Genomic DNA, 18,022 nt, shown 5'->3' with positions numbered 1-18,022 from the left:
TGCTAAGTTGGTCCCTTGACTCTTGGAAATCCTATTTTAACATTCTTCTTGAATCTTAACTTTTCTCCAAACGACAGAAACCATTTCTATGGCTTATCTTAAGTAGCTTATTCTTAGTTTTTGGACAATGATTTTTTTTAACCTAGAAAAGCTAAATGTTATGACTAGAAAGGACCATTGGGCCATGCTCCATATTAATCCCACTGTCTGGACAAAGTGTTGTTTACTGGATCCATCTCCATAAGCACTGACCCAACAAGTCACAGTTCAGCTCAGTGCACTACCAGCTGTGCCTCCTGAACACCTCTTAGAAGAAAATTGAGGTAGATCGTGCATATTTGGGTCATATAGGAATGAGAACATTTTACACTGAGTGTTTTGTTTTGTTTTGTTTTTTAAACAGATGAACTCTTTTTTTTTTTTTAAGATTTTATTTATTTATTTGACAGAGAGGGACACAGCGAGAGCAGGAACACAAGCAGGGGGAGTGGGAGAGGGAGAAGCAGGCTTCCCGCAGATCAGGGAGCCCAATGCAGGGCTCGATCCCGGGACCCTGGGATCATGACCTGAGCCAAAGGCAGACGCCCAACAACTGAGCCACCCAGGCACCCCTACACTGAGTGTTTTTGTAGATAATTCTTACTAAATAATTTAATGCTTTTTCTTAAAAGTTATTATATATTTGGAAATCAAAACCCTAAAAAAAACCCTTAACATATTCCAACACAAGTTGTTGTAGTATTCTTTTTATTTTTTTTAAGGCTATCCACCTGAAATAAATTTTTTTAAAGATTTTATTTATTTATTTGACAGAGAGAGAGCAAGAGCAGGAACACAAGCAGGGGAAGTGGGAGAGGGAGAAGCAGGCTTCCCGCCGAGCAGGGAGCCCGATGTGGGACTCGATCCCAGGGCCCTGGGATCATGACCTGAGCCGAAGGCAGACGCTTAACAACTGAGCCACCCAGGCACCCAAAATAAATTTTTTTTTAACTACGTCTGGAATGGAGTGCTAGAATTGATTACAAGTGGCTTCAAAATTACTTACATGGCCTGGCATGTCAAGATTGCTGATGACTCTGTGCCAAAGCTCCATTATTGTGGGGGAAGGAAGGAGTCACTTGTTCATTGCAGAAAATCAAGGAGATCGAGGCAATTTTTTGAAGAACCATTTTAAAGAACACAAGCCAGCTATACAAACAGTTTATAAAGCCCTTTAATTCCTTTCCCATCCTCACTTTCCAAATTGAAACAAAATCTATCTGGGAAGCAACTTCAGTATAGGAGGTAGCAACTCAGAGGCCAATGAGTGGGTCCAATTCCAAAGTCCCAAGTTGTGTGAGCAGTAGAAGTATTTGAAGAATCATGTGGATCTGCCTCCCTAAAGATACAGTAGAACAAGTGCTTATGTTTCGGAAATAGTGTTTTCAAAGAAATAAACACTTAGGCTGGTCTAATTGAAGTGATGTTTATTCTGTGAAGCAGAGTGTAAATACAGCTGGAGAATCAGTAGCCATCTCAAACAAATCAACAGCCTCACACATTTCCATTTCCATCACTTTCCCCACTGCTAAAGCCTGTCCAAAAATCATTATTAGCCATCAGGGAAATGCAAATGGAAACCATAATGAGATATCACTTCACACACACTAGGATGTCTATCATCAAAAGGACAGGCAATGACAGGTGTTGGCAAGGATGTGGAGAAATTGGAACCCTCACCCACTGCTGATGGGAATGTAAATTTGTAAGCTTCTTTGGAAAACAGTCTGGCAGTTCCTCAAAAAGTTAGTTACCATGTGACCCAGTTAATTCCACTTCTAAGTATATACCCAAGAAAAATTAAAACTTATGTCCACACAAAAACTTGTAAACAAATGTTCAAAGCAGCATTATTCATAGTAGCCAAAAAGTAGAAACAATCCTTATGTTCATCAGCTGATGAATAAACAAACAAAATGGATATCCATACAATGGAATATTATTTGTCAATAAAAAGGAATGAAGTACTGATACATGTAACAACACGGATGAACTTCAAAACATTTTGCTAAGTGAAAGAAGCCAGACACAGAGGACCATATATTGTATGATTCAATTTATATAAAATGTGCATAATAGGCGAAGTTATAGAGACAGAAGGTAGATTAGTTGTTGCCTAGAGCTGAGGTACAGGGTGGGAAGGATAGGGTGGGCAGGATTGGCAATGACTGTTAATGGGTACAGAGTTACTTTTTAGGATGTTGAAAGAGATTGTGATGATGGTTGCACAACTCTGTGAACATACTAAAAACCATTGAACTGTACGATTTAAATAGGAGATTTTATCATTCATATTATATATAATATGAATGCATTTCACATTAAATACATTTCAATAAAACTATAAAAAAATCATTGACTTCTGTCTTAATATTAGAACAGGAGTCATCAAACTATAGCCTATGGATGAAATCCAGCTTACTACCTTTTTTGTACAACCTGTTAGCTAGGAATGGTTTTTACAGGGATGCCTCAGTGGCTCAGTCCATTAAGCATCTGCCTTTGGCTCAGGTCATGATCCTAGGGTCCTGGGATTGAGTGCCGCATGGGCTTCTTGCTCAGCAGGGAGCCTGCTTCTCCCTCTGCCTGCCGCTCCCCCTGCTTGTGCCCCCCCTCCGACAAATAAATAAATAAAATATTTAAAAAAAAAGAAAAGAAAATTATCTGAAATTCAAATTTCAGTGCCCATTAAGTTTTATTGGAACACAGTCATGCTCATTTGTTTATATATTGTTTATAGCTGCTCTTGAGCTATAATACAGAGTTGAATAGTTGCAACAGGGACCATATTCTCAAAGCCTAAAATATTTACTATCCACACTTTTACAGAAAAAAATTTGCCAGGGTACCTGGGTGGCAGCTCAATGCGTGAGGCACCTGACTCTTGATCTCAGCTCAGGTTTTGATCTCAAGGTCATGAGTTCAAGCCCCGCAATGTGTCAACCCCTGGCCTACACTCTAGTGGGGCACAGGAAAAGCAGGAAGACCAGTTAGGAGGCTCCTATACCATCCAGATAAAATATAGTGGTAGTTTGGCCTAATGTGGTAATAGTGGAGTTAGAAGTGTTCAAATTCTGTATATGTCTCGATGATAGAACTGACAGGGTTTGCTAATGAATTATTGGTATGAATTGTTGGTAGGGTAAGAGAGAATAGATAACTCCTTTGTATCCTGAGCAGTAAGGGGAATGGTGGATTCCAAGGGATGTGCAGGTTTAGGCGGAGAAATCAGGAGTTAGGATTTGAATGTGTTAAGTTTGAGAGGCAAGAAAAGGGTATTTATTAAACATTCAAGTGGCAGTGGTGAAAAGGCAGCAGGATGTATAAGGTCTGGAATTCATGGGAGCAATCTGATCTAGAGGTATAAATTTGGGAGTCATCAAAGCTGATATGTAAATCTATGAGCCTGGATATTCACAGAGAAAAAACAGAGTAGTCATTCCAGGTCTGTACATTAACGTTTTAGTGTATACTAGAACTTTCTGTGTAATTTGGGAAATCCCCTTTGCCTAAATGTAAACTGCTTCAAGCCTCTTACAAGCTATCAGCCTGGTTGAGAGTGAGCTGCTACCGCAGTGTGAAATTTCTCTTCAGGGTCACTCACAAGGGTTCAAGGTTTTTGGCAGACTGTCGATTCCCTTTTACTTGTCCCTTGAAGACCACTGAGGACTTAGTATGACAGTGCATGCTACTTGTGTTTCCTTTTCCATTGCCTTCTGGGACTTCTAAATTTAGAAACTTAAATTATTCTGCCTATGAGCATTCTGCTACCAGCAAGCAACCCAAATACACCTGCATTCCTTGTGCTCAAGGGAGCCAGGGAGTTTTTATGTTGAAGACACAAATGATGCTTTTAAGAAAACAGACCAGTAATGGGTCTCACATTTCCTATTACTCATGATGTGTGAAGACAGATTACCAGTGTGATCTTGGAAAGGAAGATTAGATAAACAGTAGATACTCATCCCAACAGCGTAGCTTGTCTGTGGATATACGGGTAAGTGGACAACCCCTGACATAGCATCTGCTTGCCCTGGCTCCTCTCCCAAGACACACACACCTATGTGCGCGCGTGGGCACTCACACACACATACACTTTGAAGTTCAGCCATGTCCCTAAGCACCCCAAATGCCTTCTCTTCACACCTTTTAACTTGCTATATTTAACTTGCTAAGTTAATATATATTAACTTAATATATATTAAATATATTAAATATATTTAATGTGAAATGCATTCATATTATATATAATATGAATGATAAAATCTCCTATCTCTCTTCTTTCTAAAATGATCCCTCTTTAAGATTTACCCTAAGTATGATCCAAGGGAAGCCTAGCCTGACATTTCCAGGCAGCGTTTTTGTTTCTCTGCTCTCAGAGTTAATTCCTGTCACCTATCAATGCTATTCTGTTTGGATCAGGTATTCATATATCTTTCTCCTTCACTAGCCTGTATTCTTTTCATGTTTGCATTCCTGGCCTCTCACAGTACCAGCCTGTTTAATAAACATCCACTGAGAGAACAGTGAATGATGAACCCAGGATGACCTATGAAGGTTGAATCTACTTCTGCAGGGCCAAGAAACTGGAGGTGGCAGTGGGAGGGGCAGGTTTGAGATCCTGATAGCTGTATTTGGCTTCTTTGGTTGATCGCAGCTGTTCTACACATCCTTTTGATCTACTAGCCTCACTTCCTTGAGCTTCAGATTGATGTTAGCCTTCCTTGTTTTTACAAGGCAGTTGGAGATTTGCAAGCTCCTCCAAGCTCCTTTCAACAGCCCACATCAGAGCATAAGGCATCTCTGAGCACTGGTTCTGCTTTGGAAAACCTCCGTTAAGTCCCAGAGCTCTTCTACTAGTACATTTGTCAGCCGTCTTTTGGTGACCATACCTACACACATACACAATTGCCCCCATGTCATTAGTCTTACACTGCTTCTGACTGACATATTTTTTCGCTACTATTTAGGCCAAAAGTAACATTAATTATCCTTGTGTTAGTAACTAGCCATCTGAATTCGGGTCTGTATTTCCCTAAAGAAATCTTCCCTCTAATAATTTTCTGGGAAGGGGCGCCTGGGTGGCTCAGTTGGTTAAGCGACTGCCTTCGGTTCAGGTCATGATCCTGGAGTCCCGGGATCGAGTCCCGCATCGGGCTCCCTGCTCGGCAGGGAGTCTGCTTCTCCCTCTGACCCTCCCCCCTCTCATGTGCTCTCTCTCTCATTCTCTCTCTCAAATAAATAAATAAAATCTTTTAAAAAAAATAAATAATTTTCTGGGTCATAGCATGTGAATAGTAAAAGTCATAACAGCATCATAAAAGTCTGTTCAGGCAGATAGAAGTGGAATTGAAGTCCATAGAGACCAGCCATATACTCTGTGGCAACTTCAGTCAACAAAGCCAAAGGACAGCTGGAAACTAGGCTCTCTGAAATTCTCTTCACTAATTCATTACCTCATTCATTCTATGAAAATGTATTGAGGGGCGCCTGGGTGGCTCAGTCAGCTGTGCATCTGACTTCGGCTCAGGTCATGATCTCTGGGTCCTGGGATCGAGCCCCACATTGGGCTCCCAGCTCAACAGGGAATCTGCTTCTCCCTCTCCCTCTGCCCCTACCCCCGCTCGTGCTCTCTCTCTCAAATAAATAAATAAAATCCTTAAAAAAATGTATTGAGATCCCACAGGAACTGTTGTGGGTGCTGCAAATATAGCAGAAAACAAAACAGGCAAGATCCTCATGGTTTTGGAGGTTATATCTACTAGGGGAGACTAGCAGATGGTAAATAAATAAGTAGGTGTTATTGAGAACAATAAAGCAAAGTGAGGGGGTTAGGGAATGTGTTCTTTGGATTCATATAGTACCTAAATGGCTTCCCATGAGTAGAAGGTCTTGTGTTTCTAGAAGTCAGAGCAAGGATTGACTGAGAGAGTTTAGAAAACAACCTAATTAAGGCTTCTGGGCCTAGTGCATGACTTGACTGGCAGGAACTGTGATCTTTTGGGATTTATTTGTATGTTTTTCTTTTTTAAGATTTGTCAAACATACCTTTCTTGGGGATGCCTGGGTGGTTCAGTCGGTTAAGCATCTGCCTTCGGCTCAGGTCATGATCCTGGGGTCCTGGGATCGAGTCCCACGTCGGGCTCCCTGCTCAGCAGGGAGTCTGCTTCTCCCTCTGCCTCTCACTCCGCCTGTTTGTGTGTACTCTCTCTCTCTGACAAATAAATAAATAAAATCTTTAAAAAACAAAAACATACCTTTCTTGGAGAGAATGGTACAGCTCACACTTCACATTTGTAGAAGTAACAAGAAATGGAGATTTCATTTCTACAAAATAGATCATTCTCCCATCAGCTAGTATATCTCTCAAACTAGTTGGACTGTCACACCTACCCACCCCACAGGGTATACCCGGGTATCAAACAGCACCTCCAAAAAGGGAGTAGGCCCTTCCTCAAACAGGTTGTTTTCCCAGGCAGGGATTTCCCTCCCTCAATACATCCCTTCCACAATGCCCAATTTAGAGTTGTTCAAGGGCACTGTTGTTTCCTCCACTGGGACAGAATTTCAGGATTTGAATCTGCAAGTGAAATAAATGGCAGTTTCAAGTTCTTCTGATGCAGTCAGCTTAGCATGGGTTTCACATGGTCTGCTGTCTCTTGTAGGCTCTCCCTAGTGTTACTCTCATTTCTTTCTACTTCACCCAACATGTTATGATCCATCATCTATCAGACCCAAGTTGAGACCTTTTGTCCTGTCATTCTGTCTCCCTCTCCTCCTTTACATCCTTGTCCCTCTCTCTAATAGATCTTCCCTCTGGACTTTAGGTCCCAAGTTGGAATCACTGCCTTCACTGCCCTCTGAACTCTGTGGGCTCTGCCCATTGTAATCCTGTGCTGGCTTTTCCTATGGCTTTGGATTCTCAGCATCTGTCTCGGTTTTTGTGAATACAGGCTACTTCTCTGCCAGCTCATTTTGGGCTTCCTCATGTCTCATTTTGCTTTTCTTTCCAGAGGACTCAGTTTTCTATCTCTTCATTTACATGCATTCTTTCATTTAACACAGCAATTCTGATAATTTACTACACATTAGGTTCTAGACTAGAAGCTGGGGATGCATCAAGCCAGTCCTTCCTCCCAAAGCCTGAAAGGACAGGCCTGAAACCAAGCCAGGGACCCAGAGAGAGAAGTTTGGAGGGGTCTGTGGGAACAAAAGAGAATCACCCATTCTAGCTAGGGGAGGCTTCAGGCTTTTTAGACAGAGAAGGGAGGAGAAAGTGTTCTGGGAAGAGGAAATTGCATATACAAAGTTAAGGAGGCATTACAATGTCTTTGGAGCTTTATGGAGTTTAGTGTTAATGATGATGGGATGCAGACAAAGAATGGTAGGAGATGAAGCTGAAAAGATAGTTTGGAACTGACCACTAAGAGGAAGGAAATTAACATTTATATTATTTCCTTTAATCCTTACAACAACATCTTCCAGATTTTCCTATCTCCAGTTTGCATGTGAGGAGCCTGAGGCTTCTAGAGGTTAAGTGACAGATGGAAGTCAACTGGTAAGAGCAGTGGTTAAGAGCATGGACCCTAGAATTCTGGGTTCCATTCCTAGCGTCTCCACTTATTTGGGCACTGAGTACTTTTTCCCTTCTTGGGCCTTGTTTCCCATTTGCTAAAAGGGAGTGATAATAGTAAAGCCTACTTGGTATGTGGGGGATGGGGGGACATTAGGAGGATTCAGTTTAAAAATGCTTGGGTTGCAGTGTCTGGCTGGCTCAGTCAGTAGAATGTGCAACTTTTGTTCTTGGGGTTGTGAGTTTGAGCCCCATGTTGGGTGTAGAGATTACCTAAAAGTAAAATCTTAAAAAAAAAAAGTGCCTGGGCAATAAATGTCAGCTCTTAAGTGACCAAGATTCAAAGCCCAGTCTGTCTGAGTTCAAGTCCGTTGTGCTTTTTGTGTATATCCTGCTGCCTCCACTGATTGTGGAGGACCTTGCATGCAATGCCAGGGAGAATTTGGATGTCCTATAAGTAGTGGGGAGCACTGAAGTTTTTTAAGATGGAGAGTGGTTTGGACTCATTTGCATGTTTGAAAGATCACTGTAGGGAGAGGGCCTGGGGATGAGAGGACCAGGACTGGGGGAGGGGAAAGAAGGAAGAGGGTAGAGCAGAGAGCAGAGCATGGAGTCTTAGGGCTTGCTGGCTGACTGGGTGGAGATGGTGTGACTATCAGTCAAGTCACAGTCCCTGCTTTAAATCCTTCAGTGTCTTCTCTTAACCAGGGGATATATCAATCTCCTCAGCCCAGCTTACAGAGCGCTTCACTCTCTGGCTCTTGTTTACTGCTCTAGATTCATCTTCCTCACTCCCCCAACCTCCATACACCTTTTTTTTTTTTTTTTTAAGATTTTATTTATTTGAGAGAGAGAGAGGGATTGGGAGAACTCAGAGGGAGAGGGAGAGGAAGAAGCGGACTCCTTGCTGAGCAGAGAGCCCAACATGGGGCTCAATCCCAGGACCTCGAGATCATGACCCAAGCTGAAGGCAGACACTTAACCAACTGAGCCACCCAGGCGCCCCAACCTCCACACACCTTAACGCTACAATCAAGGCACAGAGGCAGGTGGCTCAGTATATATTTCTGCCTACCATCCTCCCACCTGTCCTGTCCTTCCTGTGCAGTCAGTTTTTTTTATTCCACTTAGTACAAATAGTGTCACATTATAATATATTATTATTATCATTATTATTATTATTACCACCTTCATCATCATTATCATCTCATTTGAATTCAGTAATCCTGCTCACCCACTGATGCAGAACCTGTTCCAGTTTCTCTGTTACCTTCCTGGCACCTCATTTTTATTTCTCTTTGCCTGAGGCCAACTACTCCCTCATACAGAAACCCATCTTTCACCAGTTTCCCTCTTCAGGATAGCTGACAGCTTGACACAGAATCTAAAGTTGTGTGCAATCCTGAGCAAAGAGGGACAAGAAAGCTTACATTTCCTTCCAACGCTGTGGAAAGAAATTCTAGGGTTCCTGGAGCTCCTGAAACTTCAGTAATGTTGCTGGCTTTTAATCTCAATATATGTAAATTGTTGTTTTTCTTGTCTTTTCTCAGCTTTCCTCCAAGCTGAGAGCTCCTTGAGCCCAGGCACAGTATCTGTGGCCCTGATGATACACAAGCATTTCTCAGATGAATGAATGACAGACTCTCTTCTGGTGTTTCACACACACACTGTTCCTCCCTCCCATTACTCAGTGCTCCCGAAAAGCACTCCCCATGACCCTGACATTTTCCAGTCCTTCCACAAGTCCACCAGTCACCCAAAGTGAGGAAGGTTCTCCCATTTCTAGTCCCCTCCTTTTACAGACCTTACGCAGTTATGTGGGTGCAGTTTACAGCCATAGCCACCAGAGGGCACTTTCCAAGCTCAGGCTTCCTATGAGCCGCTTCGCAAGAGCTTCACCTGTGTAGTTCAGCTTAGAAGCAGGTTCTTTTATTAGTTTTATATTGAACCTAAGGTATTTTGTTGATTTTGAGGCTCCTAGAGAAAAAAAGTTGTCATACGGTGCCTTTCAAAGACTACTTCTCTAGCTATCTCCAGAAATTTCTTGGGAAAATACTATTTTCTTCTAGAGTAGGGACAGGAAAAATGGGCTTGCTGTTATGATAACCTGCCCCCTATACAGGACTTTAGAGGGAGAATGGGTCCTTGAGTGATGGGCAACACCAGGCCACCTTCTGCTTTGAGCTTCAGCCCTGCCTACCTGGCGTGCTCCAGCTTATGTACCCACGCCTGGTCACCTGCTCCTTCAAGTGGAGGAGCTCTGGATGTGGAAGACTGCCTGAGCAAGTCCCAAATCCTTTAACCTCAATTGCTTCATCAGTAAAATGGGAATGCAGACATTTGCGACATCTATCTCACAGAGTTGTGTTAGGGTAAATGAGCAAATGTATATGAAAGTGCTTTGAAAAATGTGGTACCCTGTGCCACGTCCAATTCCCTGCTTAGATCACATTCCAGGGTTAGGATGAACACAAACAATAAGCAGATCACAGCAGTTATACAAATTGTTGAGGGGAAATGGTAGAAAATCTCTAGTTTTTAATGATTAAATATAAATTACTCTTTAGCTTATGTAAGATAAATTTCTATTAATCAGCATAAAATTATAACCCAAAAAGATTGTTTCAAAAATCAGAAGATAGTTACTGAAATTTTGAATATCAGCATATCATCTTGTAGACCTAAATTTTTATATTTTCGTGTGATTGACTAAATTTATTTCAAAAACCTTTACCAAAGTAAGTCACATGCTATTTTTCCTGGTATTTTGCCCAAGAACTAATCGATAATTATGCGATTTAGAATTTTCCAGGCAGTAATTTTCTGTATGTAACAGACTCTAGATAATCTGAAGGAAGGGAAACACCACCTACGTGTACGGCCTGCAGACATACCTGTTGCTGAGAGAGCATCTTTGAACTACTGGCGAACATGGAAGTGTATCAGCAAGCCCTCAGAATTTCCTATAAAAAGCCCCGCCTTCACAGGTATACCCACTGGCTGACCCTTCCTATAGCCCACACCAGCTTCCCTTCTCCTCACCCTAACAGAAGTGGCTTCCTCCAGAGAGTACTCTGATTGCTGAACTAGTTTTGGATGATCTCTGTACCTCTCCATCATCATCTTTGATCTTGTACCCTGCCACATGCCCTCTCCAAGGCTGCTTACCCCCTGGAACTAAACACCCTTTTCCACGTTCATTCCTCTGCATATTTGGGCAAGGCTGGGCTGGGCTGTATTCTGCCCCCTCCTCGTAGTCAGAGAATTCTACCAACCTTTCAAGTCACCTCTAACTACCACACAAGAAGTGTCTCCAAATGATCACCATCTGATGGGTGACTTACAGTATAGATTGGCCTATCTGAGATACCAAAACAGCCATTCATGATTATTGATGGGTTTTGAGCTTCCAAGAGAGTCAAAAGCATCCATTTTATCTGTGGGTCACAATGGTTGGTTTGATCAGTTAGAAAAAACCAGATAGGTAACAAGTATGAATTTAATGACTTTGAGTACATAAGCAAAACTCTTACAACATGTCCTACTGCCCTTCATTGTAGGAAAAATAGATTTCCGTGTCCTCCCCACCATACTCCTGCGTTTGCGGTTAGGGTTACATCTAGAGAGGGGGGGATGGGGAAAGGAGGGACCTGGCAGGGACCATCTCTGGGGTGATCTCCCCAGCTTCCCCTAGGACCCTGGGATCAGTGAGAACCCCTGGCCTCTGAGAGGTGGTAATGCCACTCTGCACATTCTCTTCCAGGCCTACATGATAAGGCACCTTTGGGACTCATGGACACACCACTGTTAGACACGGAAGAGGAAGTGCATTACTGTTTTCTGCCCCTAGACCTAGTGGCCAAGTATCCAAGCCTGGTGACTGAAGACAATCTGCTGTGGCTGGCTGAGACTGTGGCCCTAATCGAGTGCGAGTGCAGCGAGTTCCGTTTCATTGGTGATTGCTCTATCCTGGGGGTGGGGGGGTGGCTGATAGGGCCCATCCACCCCTACCCATCCCACATCCCATGGAGGCTCAGCTTGGTGCTTAGGGCCTCAGGAGCTTCCTTGGGCTGAGGTGGTGGAAGCATGACAGAGCCTTCTGGAAGGGAAGCTGATTCCCAGCTTTAGACTCCCACAAACCTCAGAGCTATTTTATTCCCTGTTCATTTGGGGATGGCCTGGGTGTAAAGGGGCACTGGAAGCTGCCTGCAGTGATCAGCGGCCACAGGAGTTGGTGTGAAGGGCAAGGCCCTGAGCTGGGCTCAAAAGCCAGCTACTCTCTAGCTTGCCTTTATGGATCCACCTGGGTGGTCTCCCAGCCTCAGTTCCTGTCAGCATAAAATGAGGAAAGAGCGTTTCCTATTCCTATTCCTTTGTTTCAAAGAATGGTCCCTACCTGCTCTCATATCCACTAAATCCAGAACAAAAGAGAAGGAGGGTGTATGGTGAAAGGTTCCCCAAAATCATTGTAAAATTGTCTGCTTGAGCTAGTGGCCTAAGGAGGGAGATCTTCAACCCTGGAATCTTTGATTCCAAGATGCTGTTGCTACCTAGATGAATAGGGCAGGAAACACCCAAACTGTACTGGGGCCCAAATGCCTGGAACCCCAGCCATTCCTTATAGTCACCTGGAAAGTTGTCTTGATGTGCTTCTGAATCTCCAAGTTGATTCACACAGGACGTTAGCGTTGGCTCCATCTCTGCCTCCCACACTGCAATCCAGGCAGGGACAAACTGCAAGTGCCACCTGCCGGCCCAGCTCAGCTGGGCCCTTCCTTTGTAAGCGGCAAGACAACTCCCTCTTTTGGAATGACCTACTCTTGGGTCAAGACTCACAGGGTAAGTCTCAAGGCCAGTATATTCACCAGGAGGGCCTGGCCTGGAAGCCCCAGGCCAGGCCAAGGGAGGCCACACCCATGGACTCAAACACAGGAAAACAAAGTCATTTGGGGTCTTTCACCTTGAAACCACAGACTCAAAGCTAATCTAACCAGGTATGTTTAGAAATTGTTTCAGAACAAGGAGAGCCTAGGATATGTTGCAGTAGCACAAACCTGCCAAAACCTGGACCTACAGTTGAATCAGAAATAACCTCCTTAACCATTTTGTTTCCTTTTGCTTTTCAAGTGAATTTTCTACGCTCACAGAAGATTTTACTACCAGATAATTTCTCCAACATAGATGTGTTAGAAGCAGAAGTGGAAATTCTGGAAATCCCCGAGCTCACTGAAGCTGTAAGGTTGTACCGAATGAACATGGGTATGTCACCAGGGGAACCTTGCCCTCCCCTTGACATTCTGGGGCAGTCCAGGATTGAGCTGGAAAAGACAAGAACAAACATCTTCCCTCCCTCCCACAACCACTCTGGGCTTTGGGCAGTGGTGAGAGGTGGGTGTTTTGGCTGACTTAGAATACGAGAAGAGCAATTTCAGCCTGAACCCTTGTGTACCCTCTGTCTGCTCAGCCTTCCCACTGAGCTGTAGGTAGCTCAGCCCAGCCTGGGTGGGGAAACCAGGCCTGAATGTCCTAGGGAGGGAGGTTGGGCGCAAGGGCAAGCTTCTCAGGGGTACAGTGGGTCTGCCCTGCTTGTGGAAATGGTGAGCACCTTGCAGCACCTGATGGCCACTGCCATCCTGCCCCTTCCAGGCATGGCTGGAGGGCATGGGAGACTCTCAGGCAGCTTCTCCGCTAGTGCTTCAGTTCTCTCACCCACCCCCAAATTCCCTTGTTTCCCTACTTCACAGCCTCTGGCTGCTGTGCCTGTCTGCCTGCTTCTGACGCTTCCTGACCCCGGTCCAATCCAGGCCTTCATGCTCCCAGGCCTACCTCATTCTAGTTTCTTCCTTACATGTTTTATTTGCCTTTCATCATCCCATCTCCCAAATCCTGTACATCTGTGGAAGCTACTGTGCATGTTGCAGGAAACTAGCTACCCCAGTGTGGCCTCAGCTGGCGTGCTGAGGATGTAGAGAACGGTCTTGCACATGTGGAGTTTGGCCTATGCATCACCAGACATTTACCCATGGGAATAAGGTCTTTTGCTGTGTTTAGGCCCAGCCCCCCAGCCTCGTCCCCAGGCAAAATGGGAGTTCTATCCTATCTGCAAGTAGTGGCATCCTGCAGCAGGTCTCGGGAGCCTGTTCCAGGGTCTTACAATCCTCTTGAGAGGGGGTGAGTTGAAACCCCTCCTTCAGGGGCTTCTATTTCTCAGAGAACATGGGTCATTGAGAGATGCGTACAGCGGTGCCTGCTCCACCAGAGCCATGTGAAGTTGGAGGGAAAGCGTGTTTGCAGTCAGGCTCTGTAAACCGTGCAGCAGCCCTCGAATACAAAGCATGATTTTTGCCTTTTATAAAGCGCATGACTAAGGGAAACAGCTCCGGTATCCTTGGAGATGGGCAAAGCTGCCCTCAAATCCCAGCTCTGCCCCACCTAGCTTTGTGGTCTGGGGCAAGGTACTTAATTAGCCTCTCAGGATAGTTTCCTCATCTGTGATATAAGGAGGGCATGACGCCTCCCGTAGGCTTACTCAGAGGATTGGAGAAGATCCATGAAAATCAGGGACACCTGGGTGACTCAGTCAGTTGAACGTCTGCCTTCGGCTCAGGTCATGATCCCAGGGTCCTGGAATCGAGTCCCATATCGGGCTCCTTGCTCAGTGGGGAGCCTGCTTCTCCCTCTGCTCGTGCTCTCTCTCTCTCATTCTCTCTCTCAAATAAATAAAATCTTTTTTTAAAAATTTCATTTATAAAGATCCATGAAAATCACCCAGCAGCTTGCCTCCTGGCCCACTGTTGCCACTGGGCTAGGATCCTATAGATTGTGCATTGTGCCCACTGCAGTAGAACAAGGGCCTGCCCATGAGCCAGCAACCCAAATACCCAATCTGAAAGTAACACCACGTAGTTTGTCTCTGGGGAAAATTCTGCCCAGGAGTGATAGGGGCTGTGAATCTGAGAAGCTTGTGATGCACATCAGGTTCTGTGCTTAGGGTTGCCGGTCCTTCCCCACGGATGATTAGAGCAGAGCTTGGAACTAAGGGAGATTCCTGAAGAGGCTGGGGCCAAAGGGCAGCTCTACTGAAATTTCTGAAAATCAAATGTTAATGATACAGCAAATTAATCTCCTCCAACCCTACCTCCCAACCAATAACTTTGACCTGTAAACCTAACTAAGTATTCGAAAAATTATACTGATTTTGAGAGGATCCAGATTAGGCTGTGCAAGGAAATAATCTCCCTCTAAGCTTCTTTGGTACTAATTCAAGGCAGCAGTAGGAAGCAAGACCCAAAGCTTCTAATAGAGTTATGACCATGAGGGGTCTAGGAGTCACCCCATTCTCACCGGCACAGGTGGCTGTTCCAGGACCTCTTGTCCTCCCCCAAGCCCTGGGAAGGGGGGCCGTGCAGCAGGCCTGGAGTCTGTGAAGCCGTTGTACATGATGGCCCTGGGTCTGCTTGTCAAGTACCCAGACTCCGCACTGGGACAGCTCCGCATCGAGAGCACGCTGGATGGCAGTAGACTGTACATCACAGGGAACGGGGTCCTCTTTCAGCATGTCAAGTAAGGCCCTCCTCAGAGAGCAGCTTGGTTCCACTCAGGCTGGTCTTTGCCTTTCCTCAGGAACCAACCTGGGGCCCTGTCCATGAGCCAGAGGGAAGTCGTGTCCTTGGGAACAAACCCATCATGTTAGCTACACCCACCACCACCACTAAACCCAGGCCTTAGAGGAGAGGACTGGTGCCAAGTATAAGGGTTCCCAAAGTTCACAGTCTTCAGACAGTTTCATACTTCTTTTTTCTGCAATCCATTGCTGCTTTTGGCCCTGTTCTAGGTCTGAGATGAGCAGGCCACAGTCACAACCCTTAGGGTGCTAGATAATTCCCCTTCCATGCAGACCTTTCTACAAAGGTCCTCCCCCACCCCACAACCCTTGGGAGGCTTGCTGGAGACACAGAAAGGCAAGAACTGGGGGTGAGCTCCAGAAGCAAAGCAAGGCGGGCTTTCCAAAGGAGGTGATACCTGGCCTTTGCCTTGGGGGATTAGCTCTTGAATGTCCCCATTAGTGCAGGAGCATGGATTCTAATCCTGTTTTATAGAAAGGTAAACTGATGTTCAGAGTGGAGCAATTCTCTTAGGGTCACAAAATATATTGATACCAAAACTAAACATAGAAGTGGGTTTTCCTGAGCCCCTAGGAAGAAGGTCAGCCAACCCTGGGCATTTTGGGCCATTGAGGCCCACACCACCCATCTCTCCCAGAGATGTCCCATCCCTGATGTCACAGAGGGCAAAGACAAGTGCCTTTGGAGGCAGGGGGTTGATGTTCAGACCCCCAGCCTCTTTCCTAGGCACACAGGGTATTAGTAACCTCCCAAGACCAAGGAAGGCTGCCATATAGTGACTGAGATGGCATGGGCAGATACTTATGGGGGTAGGATGGGAGTGTCTGGGCCCTGGTCTGGCTTCTGGAACCTTAGGCAGAGCCTAGAAGCTTACAGTTAGTTGATTTAGAGGGCTTTGCTGAAGTAGGTCAAACTCAGCTCCAACAGTTCAGTCTCTCACAAGACATCACCAGATTTCTGGTTAAAGCAGGAAATGATGTAGTGGCCACAGGTTAGAGCCAGTGGTAGAGGCAAGGCATTCTGGACATGAAAAGTTGGCAGGCCCGACTCCCTTGGGGTGCGGTGCTGAGGTTCTCTCTAACAGGCCTTTCCTCTGGGCAGGAACTGGCTGGGGACTTGTCGGCTACCCCTGACTGAGACTATTTCTGAGGTGTACGAGCTCTGTGCCTTCCTGGACAAGAGGGACATCACCTACGAGCCAATGAAAGTAGCCCTGAAGACTCATCTGGAGCCGAGGACTCTGGCACCCGTGGATGTGCTCAGTAAATGAGAAAGCTGCTTTATTTGAATTTAGTATCAGAGGAGGGCTTGGGTATCATAAAGGAAAGTCAAGGCTGGCCAGGGCCAGGAACCGTAGATGGAAGAGGAGAGGAAAGTCAACATCTCTAGGTTTTCCTAGAGGGACACTTTCATGTTAAGGTACCCCTCCTCACCTCAAGCCGATGAGTAGCCTTGAGTAGCACAGACTGCGCAGTACCGACTGACCTCGGTATGGGGCCGCATGGTCTCCAAGGGTATGACTACTCTGGCTCTGAGAGCTGACATGCTGTGCTCATTTGATCCTCACAGCCACCCAGGGGGGAGCAATCTCTGGTCCTTTTAACAGATGAAGCAGAGGCTCAGGGAGGTAACTTGCTCAGATTACACAGTGAGATAGTGATCGAGCTAGAGTTTGAGTCTGAGTCCAAAACTAATGTTGTTTTCACCAGCTTCCCTATAACCTCTTATTAACAAAAAGTTTTTAGATCAAGTTTCCACTGTATTCTATCATTCAGCAATAGTCAACATTTATTGTGCACCTACCACATACCAGGAAGGAAGCAGACACTATGAGTATAGAAGTGAGCAAAACAGACCCAGTCCTTATCTTCATGGAGTTCACAATCTAATGATATACCTCTTACCTCTTGATTATGTAACCTAGTTATATACCCTTTGCTCATTACAAAGCTCATTAGAAACTGGTTCCCAAACATCAGAACAAAGCCTAAGCCTTGTCTCCCCTAGGAAAAGAGTCATGGGTTCATCTTCTCAGAATAAATAAATCAATTCTCCAGACAGGCCTAGAGGCTTGGTCTCTATAGCAGTGACAGTGATTTGATGAGAGCTGGCAATGTGACATTTGCCAAACCACAAGCACAAACATACAGAGGGACTCCTCACCACATGAAGAGTTATACACCCAGGACACACCCAGCCAGAAACCAGAGGCAGTTGGCAATGTAGGTGGACAGGAACATCAGTCCAGCTTTCTTGAGAGAGGTGGGTCAGGGGAAGAGCATCAGGATCCCTGGTATTGATGAGATTTTAGACGGCTCACCCTTCCCACCCTGAGTCACCAGCTGACCCTCCAAGCTGCCATTCCAAACCCACCTCACCACCCAGCAAAGTGAGCTAGCTGGTGTGCTGCAGGGAAGGCCTGAGAGAAGGTTGGTTTAAGGGGTTCCTGCTGCTTTTCAGAGGAGGCAACACAACATGACTGATGAAGATATTGAGTCTTAACGTGTTATTAACGAAAATGCCCCACCTAATTTCCCTTCTGGTCATGTGATCTATTCCTTCTCATTGGTTTCCTTAGATGAGGAGTGGACAGCAGAAATCACTGTGTATTCCCTCCAACAGATCATCAAAGTTTATGTTGGAAGCCACTGGTATGCAACCACCCTGCAGACCTTGCTGAAGGTATGCTGGCCCCAGGACATCCTCCTTTCCTTGTGGCTTCTGTGGCTGAGCAGCTTTAGAACCTAGTCACCTGGCCCTCACACAGCCCTAGCCCCTGCTTAGA

At 45.3% G+C, this 18,022-nt stretch overlaps 1 protein-coding gene across 1 annotated transcript in view; it reads left to right on the top strand.

Moving 5' to 3' along the window:
* Positions 1–18,022, top strand: part of KCTD19 (potassium channel tetramerization domain containing 19) — a 28,257-nt gene that overhangs the window by 4,108 nt on the left and 6,127 nt on the right. The window contains exons 3-8 of the mRNA XM_021705619.1: positions 10,449–10,599; positions 11,376–11,567; positions 12,740–12,871; positions 14,965–15,175; positions 16,339–16,499; positions 17,816–17,919. Of these exons, the coding sequence (XP_021561294.1) occupies positions 10,449–10,599; positions 11,376–11,567; positions 12,740–12,871; positions 14,965–15,175; positions 16,339–16,499; positions 17,816–17,919 (951 nt within the window). The remainder of the gene's footprint in view (positions 1–10,448; positions 10,600–11,375; positions 11,568–12,739; positions 12,872–14,964; positions 15,176–16,338; positions 16,500–17,815; positions 17,920–18,022) is intronic.

The sequence above is a fragment of the Neomonachus schauinslandi genome, chromosome 16 (genome assembly GCF_002201575.2).
Source record: "Neomonachus schauinslandi chromosome 16, ASM220157v2, whole genome shotgun sequence".
Lineage (NCBI taxonomy): Eukaryota > Metazoa > Chordata > Mammalia > Carnivora > Phocidae > Neomonachus > Neomonachus schauinslandi.
The sequence above is the reverse complement of the archived record's forward strand: the minus strand, read 5'-3'. Positions and strand labels throughout refer to the sequence as shown.